At 48.0% G+C, this 15,739-nt stretch overlaps 1 protein-coding gene across 1 annotated transcript in view; it reads right to left on the bottom strand.

The window, feature by feature from the left end:
• The window catches only part of MTHFD1 (methylenetetrahydrofolate dehydrogenase, cyclohydrolase and formyltetrahydrofolate synthetase 1), a 66,400-nt gene that overhangs the window by 2,213 nt on the left and 48,448 nt on the right, over positions 1 to 15,739 (bottom strand). Inside the window, exons 25-26 of the mRNA XM_033136578.1 lie at positions 12,275 to 12,382; positions 10,220 to 10,372 (exon numbers count right to left, since the gene is read on the bottom strand). Coding sequence (XP_032992469.1) covers positions 10,220 to 10,372; positions 12,275 to 12,382 — 261 coding nt within the window. The remainder of the gene's footprint in view (positions 1 to 10,219; positions 10,373 to 12,274; positions 12,383 to 15,739) is intronic.

The following is a 15,739-nucleotide window of genomic DNA, read 5'->3' as shown; positions in this document are numbered from 1 at the left end:
GTTCCCTGTAACATCACTTCTTGCAGATCATCTAATTATCATCTCCGGAAAGCCCCCAAACAGAAACAGCTCATGCTGTGGGGCGGAACCACAAAGCTCGTTTCCTGGCAGGCACGCCACTGTTGCTTATCAGAAGGGAGAGGCGTTCAGGATGGAATGGGCATACAGGCGGGGCAGCTAATCGCCTGCACTGCATCAACCTCCCCCTCTCATAGCTCTCCCACCTCTCCCTACCAGCGAAAGCAGCAGCAGCAACAACACACCTGCCGGGTTAAGCTAGCATGGCCTTTTCCTGCCGCCAGGCAACCTGCGTATGTCCCATACCTACATCTTGTGGAAGCGAATTCCATAGTTAAACTATACGCGGACCCAGGGGTGGCTGTGGGCAGGATTCCTGTATTGCAGGGGGTTGGACTAGATGACCGCCTGGGTCCCTTCCAGCTCTACAATTCTACTGTGTGAGGAAGATGCTGTTTTCTGCTTGGACTGCCCACAATGCAGTTTCATGGAATGACCTTGTAGCAGAGAGCTCAGTTAGGTGGATGGAGAATTTCCTGCCCAGCACTACGAAAGAAAGCTCCAGGTTTAGCCGAGACATGAGCCCCTGCTTCCAATATCTTAATCCTGGCTGGTTAGCCATGCAGGCAGCAGAGTCTTAAAGCAAGACAGAGCTACAAATTGGCTGACGTATCCCCGCACCCCACCCCTTTCTACGATTACTTCTGAAGCAACGGTACATTTTTATGCAGCTCTTTAGAAGGCTCGCTTCACACACAAGGGATCATAACCCATAATCAGCGGTATTCTTTCTGCAGGTGTGCCGGGCTCGCGAGAGACATTTTCAAAAGATTAACCCGTGTGTTTAAAAAAAACAGAAAAGATGGGAAGGTTTCCAGCAAGCAGCAGATTAAAAACCAGACCAAACCCCAACAACCCACAAAGCAAACCTATTATACTCCGAAAATGGCTCCCATCTGGCTCCCCAGAACATTATGGGAATGAATTCTAAACAGTGTGTGTTTGTTTTTTTGCTAGTCTTGGTAACCTCCTTTGATTGCAAAGAGGAGGGTTGGGGGGAATGTATGGATTCAAACAGGAGTTAAGATGGGGGCTTAGAGACTAATACATCGATTACGGCACGAGCTTTCGAGCTACTTGCTCTTCCCACCCGCAATAAGTGAGCCTTGTCTACAACTCCATTTACAAGGTCTTACGATTTGCCTCTGCGGCCGGGATTTCGGCGTCAGTGCTGAATGGGAACATCTGCAGGCAGCAGACATGGCAGGTTAATAGAGGTTAGGGACGTTCACGCAGCTGCAGTCGTAAGCAGCGAGAAGCATACAAAGGGCTGTAAATCTGCCCAAAGAAGTCGGCCGCAGCAGGGCTTGCGGACAGGCCAAGCCGTTTAATGCCCGGCTTAACCATTTGCTCAAGAAAATAAGCAGGTACGGCAACAAGGGAGAAGCAAATTCTCTGTGCAAGAGGCTTCCTATCCCCCCACTCCCCCCACTTTTTGGATTTATAACTCTCTAGCGCCGTTCGATCAGAACGTGCCGGGAAGGGTTGCTTAATCTTGAAGTGAGCAAGAGAAGCAGGATTCTCTCCCCCCACTCCCACCCCCGGCTTCACCTTCAAGATGCCCTTGCCCACTGTGGCTGGGACGATCTTCGCCTGCAATCCGAAACACACTTTCCCGGGAGAAAGCCCCACTGAATACGCTGGGACTTAATTCCGAAAATAACATGCCTAGGATTGCGTTCCAAGATTTGGGCAGCCCGGAAAAATGACCACCAGGGTGCTTTTATTGCACAAAATCTCTACCATGTGTGTGCTCTCTCTCTCTCTCTCTCTCTCTCTCTCTCTCTATATATATATATATATATATACAAGAAGAAGAAAAGTTTGGATTTGATATCCTGCTTTATCACTACCCGAAGGAGTCTCAGAGCGGCTAACATTCTCCTTTCCCTTCCTCCACCACAACAAACACTCTGTGAGGTGAGTGAGGCTGAGAGACCAAAGAAGTGTGACTAGCCCAAGGTCACCCAGCAGCTGCATGTGGAAGAGCGGAGACACGAACCCGGTTCCCCAGATTACGAGTCCACTACACCACACTGGCTCTCCAGTGTGTGTTTATATATAAACACACATACATAGTATGTGTCCAGATCTTTCTCCCTTCTCTTAAAGAACTTTACATAACAGAACTTTTTCTTAAAAAAAAAAAAGCAGGGGGAGATGATGTACAAGCCCATCAAATACACCCACGGGGTGACGATCAAACATAAAAGATGGAGATTTAAGCCCTCCTTTACGTTTTGCACCTGCTACTTTCAGACCTGTCCATTCAAAGCCAGTGTCCACCCTTTCCCACAGCCTTGCTCTTACAGCACAAATATTTTAATGAGCGTAGGGAAGGGGAAAGGTTTTCGTAAAACAAGTCACTTTCGCATCTCTGTTGCTCAAGAGGGCCGCGTTGCCCCTTCCATAGCAACAACAAAAATATATAATAGTGTGTGGTGTCTCAGACCAGGACAATACGAGGAATATTGTTTACAGGGGAGAGATGTGAACATATGGGGTCATTAGAATATGCAGTTGTGATGGATAAAGAGAACCATGGAAGGGGGGGGGAGGGAAGTTGAAGATTATGAATATATAGTTCTATTCAATGAAATGTAAAAAAAATAATTGTAATGGAAAATCATAAATAAAAACTTACCAAAAGGGAATATTTACAGTGCTAGCTGCTGCACCTCTAAAAGAATATTGTAGAGCTGGAAAAGGGAAACCAAAGGACCAGGGGACTGCAGCAATCCGTTACGAGGAAAGACTAATAAAAGATTTAGGACTTTATAGTTTAGAAAAAAGCAAGTCAGGACACACAACAGAGGTACATAACGTAATGCACGGTGTAGAAAAAGTGGGTGAAATACGTATTTTTTTCCGACCCTCTCGTAATTCTAGAGGCCAAAATCATTCAACGAAGCCATATGGTGACGGCACATTCAGGACAGATAAAAGGAGAAAAAAAAACTTCCTCACATTGTTGAACTACAGAGCTCACTAGAATCATAGAATTGTAGAGTTGGACGGGATCATGAGGGTCATCTAGTCCAACCCCCTGCAATGCAGGAATCTTGCTGCCCAACGTGAGGCTCGAACCCACGACCCTAAGATTAACAGTCTCCTTATCTTCTCTAGATTGGGGACAGACAGAATCAATTGCATCGCCCGTTTGCAGACCACAGCAATATGTTCCATCAGCTCAAGTTTCTATCATCCCATTCTGCTGTGGGAGATGGAGAGAACATGATGCTTTGATGGTGTTTCCTGCTTGGCAGGGGGTTGGACTGGATGGACCTTGTGGTCTCTTCCAACTCTATGATTCTATGATGCACCTCTGAAAATACTTTAAAACAAAAAAAAAAACACCTCCTATCCTACACACCCTGACACACACACCCAAATAAATTCAACCAGAGCAAAAATAATCTATACCAATAGCCTTCCAGCCACAATCTTTCCAGTCCACTTGTTCCTTACTACCACAAGATGTGCTGCTGGGCACCAGCTCAGAAAGGCTTTAGAAGGGAATTGAGATAAATTCATGGAGGAGAAGACTACATTTGAAGCTACTAGTCAGGATGATGACTCCTCCCTGCAGGATTAGAGGCACTGATGCTTCTGAATTCCAGCTGCTGCAACAGGAGAGGCCTAGGGAGGTTCTGTTCTCCTTGTGGGCATCTTAAGGACTTTGGGCTGGGTGCAGGATGCTGCGTTCGATAGGCCTCTGGTGCTTATTCTGCTCCTGAGCTTTGCAGGGCGAGTGGGTGGTTGTCACAGGGTAGAAGGAACAAACGCATGCTTTCGCTGTGTACCTCCGATCTGAAGTACAGGGGAACACAATGCATCCATTCTCTTGTTTCCACTCCCACAGCTGGCAGGGCTATGAATGTTTCCACAAAAGTGAGAAAGAGCCGTCGCAAATAGGTGTTTGGCGCTCTCTTGGGAAGTTGCAAACAGTCAGGGAAGGAGGGGACTGCAGGATTGCGCCGTGCAGACCTTAATACAAGGCTTCCTCCACCAGCCCGGCTACAAAACCAGCTCCGACCCGCAGGGCTCCTTATAATCTTAGCGTTTTGAAGTGATGTTAACGGGAGCAACGACACTGCGCTGAGCGAGTGGGTTTCAATAATGTTAAGCATAAAGATTATGCTAATGGCCTCATTGGCTGACGTGTGCTAGTTCAGGGATGCAGTTTGAAAGAGAACGTCGGTGGAGTCAAAGATCAAATCAACCCCCTGGGCACACACCCCTCCCCGCCGGCCGACATCAACCAGTGCTCCCAAGACATTGCTGCAGCTGCCGGAATAAGTCTTTGGTTTTCGAGTGGCTTGTGTCAGGCGTAGGTTGTCAGCAAAAACAATAAAGCACTCGAGGCCAGCGAAGTTAAATATTTACTGAGGGATACAAACCGCAGCTCGGGCCTAGTGGTTTCCGCAATGCTTTCCATGAGGTCTTGCCCCTTGCATCCAGCTGCAAGGACTGGATGTCCCCACCTTCCCACCCCTCCCTAAGGCTCCTCGTCTCCAGTTTCCCCACATAGTTCTCAAACTGCGGCTGCACACAATTCATCTCTGCCCCACTCTTTTCATTTCTCTGTGCGTTCTTGGAGACCAAGGAGGGAGTGGTGCTGGTTGCAGCAGGAAGTGGGGACTCCCTGGATTCTACAGCAGCCCGTCTTCACTCTGCCTTGTGGTCATCCTCCCCTCCAGCCTCTGCTTCAGCCTCAGAGTCTGCACTGCTCTCTGCTACTGCCTCTTCCTGTTCACTAAACCCAGTTACCTCCTCAGCTTCCAACACCTCCTCCTCCCAGTCTGCTCCCTCTTCTCCGATGCCTTATGAGGAATGGCTTAGGGAGCTGGGTATGTTTAGCCTGGAGAAGAGAAGGTTAAGGGGTGCTATGATAGCCATGTTCAAATATATCAAAGGATGTCATCTAGAGGTGGGAGAAAGGTTGTTTTCTGCTGTTCCAGAGAAGCGGACACGGGGCAATGGATGCAAACTACAAGAAAGAAGATTCCACCTAAACATTAGGAAGAACTTCCTGACAGTTAAGAGCTGTTCGACAGTGGAATTTGCTGCCAAGGAGTGTGGTGGAGTCTCCTTCTTTGGAGGTCTTTAAGCGGAGGCTTGACAGCCATCTGTCAGGAATGCTTTGATGGTGTTTCCTGCTTGGCAGGGGGTTGGACTGGATGGCCCTTGTGGTCTCTTCCAACTCTATGATTCTCCGTCTGACCACTCATCGCCATCCCACCACCAATTCCCAGGCTCTGAGCCTCCTTCCCTTGGGGGTTCCCAGGCTGGTTCCTCCCACCATTTCTTTGCAACCAGCCAGTCCATGACATCTTGCCAGAGGTAATCACGCCTACAGTAGCGCTGGGCGATATGTTGCCCAAAAAAAGGTTTGAAGTTTGTATTGTGATATCAGTTTCATAATTTTTGACCTGGCAATATATTGTGAATCATGATGTATGCAAAAATCACAATGTGGGAAAAACCGTGAAGCCAGCCAATGCCAGCCAGTGTGGTGTAGTGGTTAAGAGCGGTGGACTTTTAATCTGGTGAACCGGGTTCGCTTCCCCGCTCCTCCACATGCAGCTGCTGGGTGTCCTTGGGCTAGTCACACTTCTCTGAAGTCTCTCAGCCCCACTCACCTCACAGAGTGTTTGTTGTGGGGGAGGAAGGGGAAGGAGAATGTTAGCCGCTTTGAGACTCCTTCGGGTAGTGATAAAGTGGGATATCAAATCCAAACTCTTCTCCCTCTTCTTCTTCTTCTTCTTCTTCTTCTTCTTCTTCTTCTTCTTCTTCTTCTTCTCTGCCGGCTCAGTTCTCCATTGCCTCCAGCGAATCACAAGTGCAGGCGCCAGCAAAAACCATGAAGCCAGCTTATGCCTCTACATAGCTCCATCCTTATTTCAGACATCGTGATGTATCAGTATCTTGCTATGTTTAGCTGGTGATATATCACAATGCTGAAAAACAGGTATTGCCAAGCCCTAGTGTTCAGCATCCCTGCCCCTCCCAGAGGTACTGCAGGGGAGATGTGTCCCTCAGGCCAAGAAAGTAAAGTCACCTGTAGCGTCCTGCATACACTGCCGACGGTGCTGCAAAGGCACAGGGGTTTGTGCAAGCCCTGCTACTGAACCTGAGGACTGAACCCAAGGCTAGAATTCTTGTGGCTAGAAAGTGGAAAAATGAATCAGTACCAACAATCTTAGAGTGGCAGATGCTTATGTTAGATTATTTGCACCTGGCGAAATTGACAGGAGGAGTTAGAGGAGAAATGATGCAGAAAACCTTTGGTGAATGGAAAATATTTAAAGAATACATAAGAATATATTGCAATAATAAGGCCATATTAGCAGAACTAGAGTGATACTTGTAATTAAACAAATATCAAATACCATTGAAGATAAAGGAATGAGAAATGAAGATCAAAACTGTGCAGACAAACAATGATGTAATGAAAGTACATTAAGAAAGATCGGAAGATTTGTATGTATGTGAGAAGTGTGGTTATGTAAACCAATTTTAACCTGCTTTTCGTGTTTTTCTTTTTCTTATTTTTTTTTTATTTGCATTGATGAGACTGTAAATATTTTTTAATGTCTGTAAATAAAACCAATAAAGATTACTATTAAAAAAAAAGAAGAACCCAGGACCTCAAGGCTGGCTCTTTCTGCCAATGAGCTATGGGCTCTTCCACCTGAACAGAAGCAGCATTACCTTAAGTTGCCAGCTCCTGAGAGTCTATTCTTTTCCTTTTTTAATGCCATATGGTTTTGTGAGAGCCTGGAAAAACAACAGCAAGAATCTAGTGCTACAGGCAGACTTGCATAAGATGCTTGGGGGACTTCAATTAAAAGCCAAGCCATCCAAATTTGGAGATGCCAAAACAAGACAAAATGTTTTAGTCTTCCGAACATTCCTGCAACATGTGATTTGCTATTTATACCAGAGAACATTTTTTTTAATTATTATTATTTTTTGGCTAACAAGCATATCTTAGAAGAGAGCGCCTTCCCTCAACCGTCTCCTGACCACAAATCAGCAATATTCACCAAAAGTCAGCAATATTCACCATAAAATAATCAAAGGTCAATTTGGGTAAAGAAGTGTGTAACTGGGCTGCAGGTTTAATGCAGTCTGCTGGACTTTTGTTGATTTAAAAAAAAACAAAAACAAAAAACAAACGTGACTTAATGTACAAAGTAAAATTGCTTTGTAAGCTTGCACAACACAAAACGGGTCTTGTTTGTTTGTTAGTACCCCACCCATGTGGCTGAGTTTCCCCAGCCACTCTGGTCAGCGTCCAACACACATAAAAACATAATAAAAGACTGAACATACAGAGCGGCCTTCAGATGTCTTCTAAAAGTCAGACAGTTACTTATTTCATTGACAACTGATGGGAGGGTGTTCCACAGGGAGGGCACCACTACTGAGAAGGCCCTCTGCCTGGTTAATAATAATAATAATAATAATAATAATAATAATAATTTATTTATACCCCGCCCATCTGGCTGGGTTTCCCCAGCCACTCTGGGCGGCTTCCAACAGAATATTAAAATACAATAGTCTATTAAACATTAAAAGTTTCCCTAAACCTCACTTCTTCCCTGTAACCTCACTTCTTGCAGTGAGGGAACTGCCAGAAGGCCCTCGGAGCTGGACCTCAGTGTCCAGGCTGAACGATGGGGGTGGAGACGCTCCTTCATGTATACTGGGCCAAGGCCGTTTAGGGCTTTTTAAATGAGAAGGGGCACTTTATGGCCTAATGCAGGGGTCTGCAACCTTTGAGACAAAAAGAGCCACTTGGACCCATTTCCAAAGGAAAAAAACAACAACTGGGAGCCGCAAAACCATTGCGACATTTAAAACAAATATAACGCTGCATATATTGTTTCTTACCTTAATGCAATAATAATAAATAATGTATAGGAGCCAATGCAAAGTATAATTAGTAAAAACAACAAGAATAAGTTCTTACTTTTTTGCATTGACTCAGGGGCGTACCCAGGATCAAAACTGGGGGGGGGGGGCAAGCCATGGTCGTTCAGGTTGTGACATTTCAGCACGGAAAGGCGAATGAAACCAAAATTTTAGGGAAATTATATATAATTATAGCAGTGCTTTATTACAGTAGTTATTACAATTATTTGCTTGGTTTTTTAAAAAATTTATTCTAGTTACATGTCTTATACCAGGGGTGGCCAACTCCCAAGAAACTGTGATCTACTTTCAGCAGTGATCTACCCCCGTTTTTTGGGGTTCAGCTCAAAGTTGTTTTGGGGGGTGGGTGGGTGGGAGAGAGGGCTTCCCCCTCTAAGATAGGTTGGCAAGCGAACTAAGAAAGAAAGAAAAGGGGGGGAATTTGGTTTAGAAAGGGAGAGGGAGGGACACAAAGGGAAAGAGAGAAAGGAAGAGACGGGGTAGAAAACAGATGGGGGTGGGAATGGAAAAGTGGGGTGGAAAAATATAAATTGGGGGTGGGGTGGGGAGAATATCTATTAAAATATGTAGTAGTTTAAAAAATAAAAATAAAGGGGGGAAATCTTTTTCTTCTTTTTCCTTTTTTTGAAAACAAAAACAAAAGGGGAAGAGAAAAGAAAAGGGGGGATAGAGGGAGAAAACGGTAATCTTTGGTGGCATAGTTGAAGTCAACATTGTGGAAGTGAACCAACATGACATCGGCAGGTTTGAAAACCATGGTGTCCACAATATCCTCTCTCCTGGGCCCTACTGCCTGGTCAGGTACCATCCTGTGCACAGCATCCACAGCAAGCTCGAACTTGGAGCTCAAGGTTTTAAAAATGCCCTCAAATGTGTTTCCATTTTTCACCTTCACATCACATGTGGACCCCACAACTGCTGTCAGGAAGTGCAGCATTCAGGAATTGTTATAGACACCCTCAAAAACGGGAGACTGCGGAGGTCCTTTGCCTGTGCTCTGGCCCCTTGTGCCGATTCCTCCTGGGGGCCTCCCCCTCTGCTACCGGGGGGCACCACCGTCGCGGCTCTGGCTCCTCCCGTAGCCCCGGGGCTGAGGCTGCCGTTGGGGCTGGCGGGGGTCGGGTTGGCCTTGTGCGAGGCGGCGGCAGCGGCTACCGCGGTGGCCGGGGGAGGCGGCGGCGGCATGGTGGGCGGCGGGGGAGCCGAGGCGGGAGAGCCAGGTTGAGGAGAGGGCGGTGGGAGTGGCTGCTTCAACATGGCGGTGGTGCTTGGCGGCGGCGAAAAACGGCTGGACGCCGCAGGCTCAACCCACCCCCTGTTAGAGCATGCGCTCGCGCGAGGCCATTGATCAAGAGAGGAGGAAGAGGAGAGGAAGCCGAGAGTCAAAGGGCCCCCTCCCTCCACGGCAAGCGCGAACGCGCACGCACTTCTCAGGGCGCCGCTTTGGCGCAGCCTGACGAGGGGAAAAGGAAAGGAAAAAAAGATTGGGGCGGGTGAAGAAAAGGGACACAAACCGGTCCACTGGCTGAGGCGAAGGAGGGAGGGTGGGCCTGCTTCCGCCTCAGAACTAAGCCGCCTCCGCCGCGCGCTCCTGTTGCTGGCCTGGAAGGGGAAACGGGCAGGCAGGGAGGCCTGCGGTCGCGGAAAGGGGGAGGGGTAAAAGACGCGGAAAGAGGGGTGAGAAAGAGAGAGACACAACACCTCAGAGCCCGGCGGCGCAGAAAGCGCCTTGGCGCCGCCGCCGGGCTGCTCCGACAAATCCCCGCCGTTCACTCCCGCTGCAGGGGGCATTTAATTATTATTGAAAGGGCATTGAAAGGGGGCATGCCGGAGCCGCGGGAAACCTGTCAGAGAGCCGCATGCGGCTCCGGAGCCACGGGTTGCTGACCCCCGGCCTAATGTCAAGAGAATGAGATCCATACAAACTGCAGCCCTCTTTTCCATCTGGAAACAGCATTTTGCTAGTCCAGCTTTCCTCAACTTTGGGTCCCCGGATGCTACTGGACTACAACCTCCATCATCCCCGGCCACTGGCCATGCTGGCTGGGGATGATGGGATTTGTAGTCCAACAACATTTGGGAATCCAGGGCTGGGGGAGGCTGTGCTGGGCTACATAGGCAAAAGGTCTAAGGCAGCTCTCCATGTTTGCTACCCACTCCCAACTTAATCCACACAAAGCTTTCAAGATGTAGCACTTACCGTTCCTACTAGCGGATACAAGAATCCTGCGCCCACGCTGGCTCGGATGTCTCTGATGGGCAGGACGAAACCAGAGGGCACCCCTTTCTGTTCTGGGTCATGAGACAGCGACAGGTGGGTTTTCGCCATGCAGATGGGCAGGTTCCCAAAACCCTGGATGATGGATTGAGGAGACCACAAGGAAGAGCAGGACAACGTTTGAACAGCGTGCCATTAAAACATTACGCAATTGCTCCAATTAAAGCGTACTCAGCTCTGTTGTGCCTTGATTTAAACAGATCAATTGGTTCACTCCCAGCCTGTCAGGTTCTCTTTGTCAATCACAGATACAGTCATCTCTGTTCCTTCTAGTTACTAAATGAGTTTAAAAAAACAAAACAGCGCCATTCACAACCTGCTGCTGTGAATGGGTTGCTCTGTTCTTGTTTTATAAACATCTGGGCCATGGTTGAGGATCCTGCGGCCTCCCCAGGTGTTGGTGTGCTCTGTGGCCAAGCTTTCCCCCATCTCGTGCCATGCTAACATCACACACAAGATCATTTGTGGGGCAGGTGGCTTAGGGGAAACGACATCGTGGGCCAAACCGGGACCTGTGTTGGGCCAGTTCTGGTCCACGGGACAGCAGATCCAGACCTCCATGGTAAGCCAAATCTTGGCTTGGGTTCAGTGTAATGAAGTAGTAAAATGGACCATGGAGGCTACAACGTCCCCTCCGGGAGCCTGAATATTTGCGCCATCTCACGTGGGGAAGATGGGACTCATCAACCTGGGAAGATAGCCCATCTAGGAGAAGGAAAACTCTGAACCTAAACCTCCACTGCTTTTGTGGGATGTCTTCGGAAGAAGAAAAGGCTAAGCAGCAAACCCTACACAAATCCAGAATGGAGTCCCTAAGACGGTTGGATGGCGCCTTGTATGACTCCTTCCTGGAACTCGGGCAGCCAAGGTGGTGCCAGGCTCTGCTTTCCTTTGGACCACATCAGCAAGGGAGAGAGGGGTCTTGTCGTCTGGGCACCACCGTACGCACTGCCCAAGCTTGCGCCCCGGGGAGGTCACATGGGTGCTGCTAACGCGGCAGTTTTGACTTCACCGCTGGAGTGAACGCACTCCGTTGTCTCTTGAGACTGATGGATGCCAACAAGTTCTCCAGACAAGTTAAATTGTCTTAGACTGTAAACCTACTTAACTGGGAGTATTCCCCATCAACTCAGTGGAGACTTGTTTTTGAGCAGATGTGTTATATAGGATTGCACTGTTAAGTCTGGCTGCAACCGTAAGCCCTTCGTGTGTAATTTTTGCTGCAACGGAGTAGCACTGCTGCCCCAAAGGGAAAGTAAAAGACCCCCTAATGCTGCCATTTGCATTTCTATGAAGATAATCTGCTAATTGCGAGTGCTTTTGCAGGAAGCCAATATGGACCTTGGGCTTTCTAAAACAACAACAACACAACAATTTCATTCCAGCGATTTGGAAGCAAAGTTTCAGCTGAGATACTTAATTGGAGCTGCGAGTGCCGTAACTTTAGTTTATTAAGGAGCGGTGAGTAAGCAGCAGTAAGCAAAAACTCCAAATATGCTTTTTAAATGGACACGCGCGGGATAAAGTGCAAACAGCTTTGCGTATCGTTGGCCTACGGAATTTTAACAAGGAATGCTTTTGCAGGGCAAACCTTTTTGGAATTTACAAATGCACATACAAGCTACAAAATGTTAACATCCTCAACTAAGGTAAGCCCGAATTTGGTGTCAAGAAAGGCCGAATGACATCCCAGCGAAAAAGGAGAAGATGCAAATTAAGTTTACAAGCTCATAAAAAGAATAAGCCCTAATTATGAGCAACATATCAGAGAGAGAGAAAGCAAGAATAGGCAACGTGCCAAGACGAAGCCTGTTTTTTCTGAAGAAGCATTTTCTAGGCTTCTTTCCTAAGAAATTAATTAAGACAGTCTTGTTAGCTGTTGACCATCTCAGGCTACATGGGTAGGAAAAATCAGAACGTGCACTAAAAAATCCAAACGTAAGAGCCTAATCTTGCAAGGATGTTTTGCTAGCATACCTGCTTGGTGTACAGAAGAATCTTCTGCTCTGCTTCTGGCAGCAGTTCAACGTCCTTTGCCCCGTAGATCGTCTGTGCAATAATTCTTATCTTGTCTAGAATTGGAAGCTAGAAAGACAGGAAAGGGAGCGGGGAGAGAGAGAGTCAGTCCAATTTCTTTCCTACTGCCATGGGATGACAAAGCAATAAGGAATGTAGCCAATCATGGCAATCTGAAAGCAACAAGAACGCGTCATTTTTCCAAGCCAAGCAGAAAACTTACTGACGAAGGGCTGCACCAGAAAATGGAAGGCTTACCCTGAGTGGTGGTGATGGGGAGGAACCTCAGGCCCAGGGCACAGATGTGGCCCTCCAGACCTCTCTGTTTGTCCCTTTGTACTCTCCCCAAGCCACACCCCTCTCCTTACATCACACCCCTCAATGGTCCTGTCTTGTACCCTCCTCGGGGGCTTCTGCCTGGCTGGAATGTGGCCTTGGACTCTGCTAATTCATTCCTCTTGCCCATCGGGATGGAGAGGGGTGTGCGGAAACTAGCTTACTGTGCAAAGGTAAATAATTTACATTCTTTGCTCCACCCACTTCTGGCCCCGCCCACCACAGGAATGTGATCCCAAAAGGCAACAAAAAAGATTTCCACCCTTGGCTTTCGTGATTAATAATAATAATAATAATAATAATAATATTTATACCCTGCCTATCTGGCTGAGTTTCCCCAGCCACTCTGGGCAGCCCCCAATCGAGTGTTAAAAACAATACAGCATTAAATATTAAAAACTTCCCTAAACAGGACTGCCTTCAGATGTCTTTTAAAAATAGGATAGCTGCTTATTTCCTTGACATCTGATGGCAGGGCATTCCACAGGGCGGGCACCACTACCGAGAAGGCCCTCTGTCTGGTTCCCTGTAACCTCACTTCTCGCAATGAGGGAACCGCCAGAAGGCCCTCGGTGCTGGATCTCAGTGTCCGGGCTGAACGATGGGGGTGGAGACGCTCCTTCAGGTATACAGGACCGAGGCCATTTAGGGCTTTAAAGGTCAGCACCAACACTTTGAATTGTGCTCGGAAACGTACTGGGAACCAATGCAGATCTCTCAGGACCGGTGTTATATGGTCCCGGTAGCCACTCCCAGTCACCAGTCCGGCTGCCGCATTCTGGATTAATTGCAGTTTCCGGGTCACCTTCAAAGGTAGCCCCACGTAGAGCGCATTGCAGTAGTCCAAGCGGGAGATAACCAGAGCATGCACCACTCTGGCAAGACAGTCTGAGGGCAGGTAGGGTCTCAGCCTGCATACCAGATGGAGCTGGTAGACAGCCGCTATTATCCTGCACCTCCATGGACAGCTGTGAGTCCAAAATGACTCCCAGGCTACGCACTTGGTCCTTTAGGGGCACAGTTACCCCATTCAGGACCAGGGAGTCCCCTACACCCGCCTGCCCCCTGTCCCCCCAAAACAGTACTTCTGTCTTGTCAGGATTCAACCTCAATCTGTTAGCCACCATCCATCCTCCAACCGCCTCCAGACACTCACACAGGACCTTCACTGGTTCTGATTTAAACGAGAGGCAGAGCTGGGTGTCAATGCCAAGTGACCCAGCCAGAGGCAAACTTCAAATGGGAATTGGAAGACCCTTGGTGTCCCTTCCAACTCTACAATTCTATGATCAATGGGGTGGGGAATTATTGTCTTGTGGTTGGTATGTGAGAGCTTTGGGTATGTTTTCTTTTCTTTTCTTAAAAAGCAAAGAAATAACATTACAGCAGAAGCAAAGCAGATATGCCTGACGCCCTCTCACAGAAACCTCTCTTTCAGAGACTGAGATGAGAGTGGGTGCCCCCCCCGCATGTTCAGTGCACCCACATTTGCACAGGCTTGGGTTTTGCTGACTGCTGAAGGAACCTATAGCACCTCCCCTTAGCACCTGGCGCTGCCAGCCACAGAGGGCTAATGGCTTTCCCCCCCACGCCAGCACATGCCAGAAGGCTGAAAGCATGCAGAGTGGAGACCTCCAGCTCCCTTTCTTCCTTCTAAACACCACGGGCAAGCTAGAAGAACTGCGGCTCAGCAGAGGGCATGCTTTGTGCTGGAAGATGCCGGCGGTGTGCAAGGCTGGAGGCAAAAAGTGGGCAGAGAGAGGAGTGTTCATAGAGGAGGTTAGCCTCTGGGTAAAGCTCACCCACCCTGCTCTCTCCTCCGCCCAGGCAAGCAGGAGTCAAAGGGACAGCTCAGGCAGGCAAGAACGCTTGAGAGCAGAAAGCAGAGACTGTGAGGGATTGGCCTGGGGAGAGGATGTGCATGTGTGGAGAGGCCTAGGGGGCTGTTTTGGGGGAGCCTAGGCCTGAAGTTCCCCAAATGTTTATGTGCTGGGTTGACAGTGTCTGTTACTGCTGCTTAGCACGCATTGCTCATTAGATATTATGCACCATTGCGTATCATGTATGACGATGTGCTACTTATTATGATGCATCGTATTTATATGACAGTTTCTTTTTTCATTGGATGGACACACACACACACACACACATACACACACACACACACACACACACACACACACACACACATTATTGTGATCTATGTTGTAAACCGCCTTGTGGTCTTTTCTGACAAAGGGTGGTGTAGGAATTCTACAAGTAAGTAAAATAAATGTCCTGATTCAGCAGAGGCCAGGTTCCTGTATCCGTAAGACTGAAGAGGATAAAGAACGTTAAAATGCATAGGTGGGTGTGTGCGTTCTTATTTTTACTCTCCCCTAACCAGTCAAGCCTTCAGAAAAGCCCCATAAGTGCAGCTGAAATCCCAGGAGAGCAAGTTATGAGTGCGGAAGGGGAGAGGCGCCTCTAGATTTATAGAGGGAACTAAAATTCAGTGCAAGGCAGAGGGAGGAAACAGTGGAAGGGAACTCAGAACACTTTGGCCCAGCGAGCTTCGTTTTCCTTTCAAGCCATCCATCATTCATTAAGTCACTTAAAAAACACACACACACCACTATTCCCCATCGCTTTGAGCATGCCAATCAGATTCTGGGCATTCAGAACAAAAAAATTCTGCGTCTTCCCAGGGACATTAGAAAGTAATTTGATTATGCCACTGACTCAAGGGCAAGGAATTAGATTTAGCCTGAGAGAGACAGAGGGTATTGCTGGGTACCTGGCTTGGCTAGCCGTGGAAAGAGAGCCTGCAAGTGCATTTATGATAATTTTGAGGCCCTAAGCCAGTCTTTTCCAAGTCTCCCACAAGCTTATCGTTATCTTCCCCCAGAGCAGGTGTGGGGAACCAGATGCTGTGGAACTGCAGGCTCCCATCAGGCTCAGCAAACACGGCCCACGGCCTGGATATTTGGGAACTGTAGTGCAGCAGCAGCCAAAGCGACGAAGGTTCCCTACTAAAAAGAGTTAAAGAAAAATTCTAAGGGTGAAAAGCTCCTGTAAAAATAACAAGATTCACTTTCGCTGGAACAAATC

Source organism: Lacerta agilis, chromosome 1 (assembly GCF_009819535.1).
Source record: "Lacerta agilis isolate rLacAgi1 chromosome 1, rLacAgi1.pri, whole genome shotgun sequence".
Taxonomy (NCBI): domain Eukaryota; kingdom Metazoa; phylum Chordata; class Lepidosauria; order Squamata; family Lacertidae; genus Lacerta; species Lacerta agilis.
The sequence above is the reverse complement of the archived record's forward strand: the minus strand, read 5'-3'. Positions and strand labels throughout refer to the sequence as shown.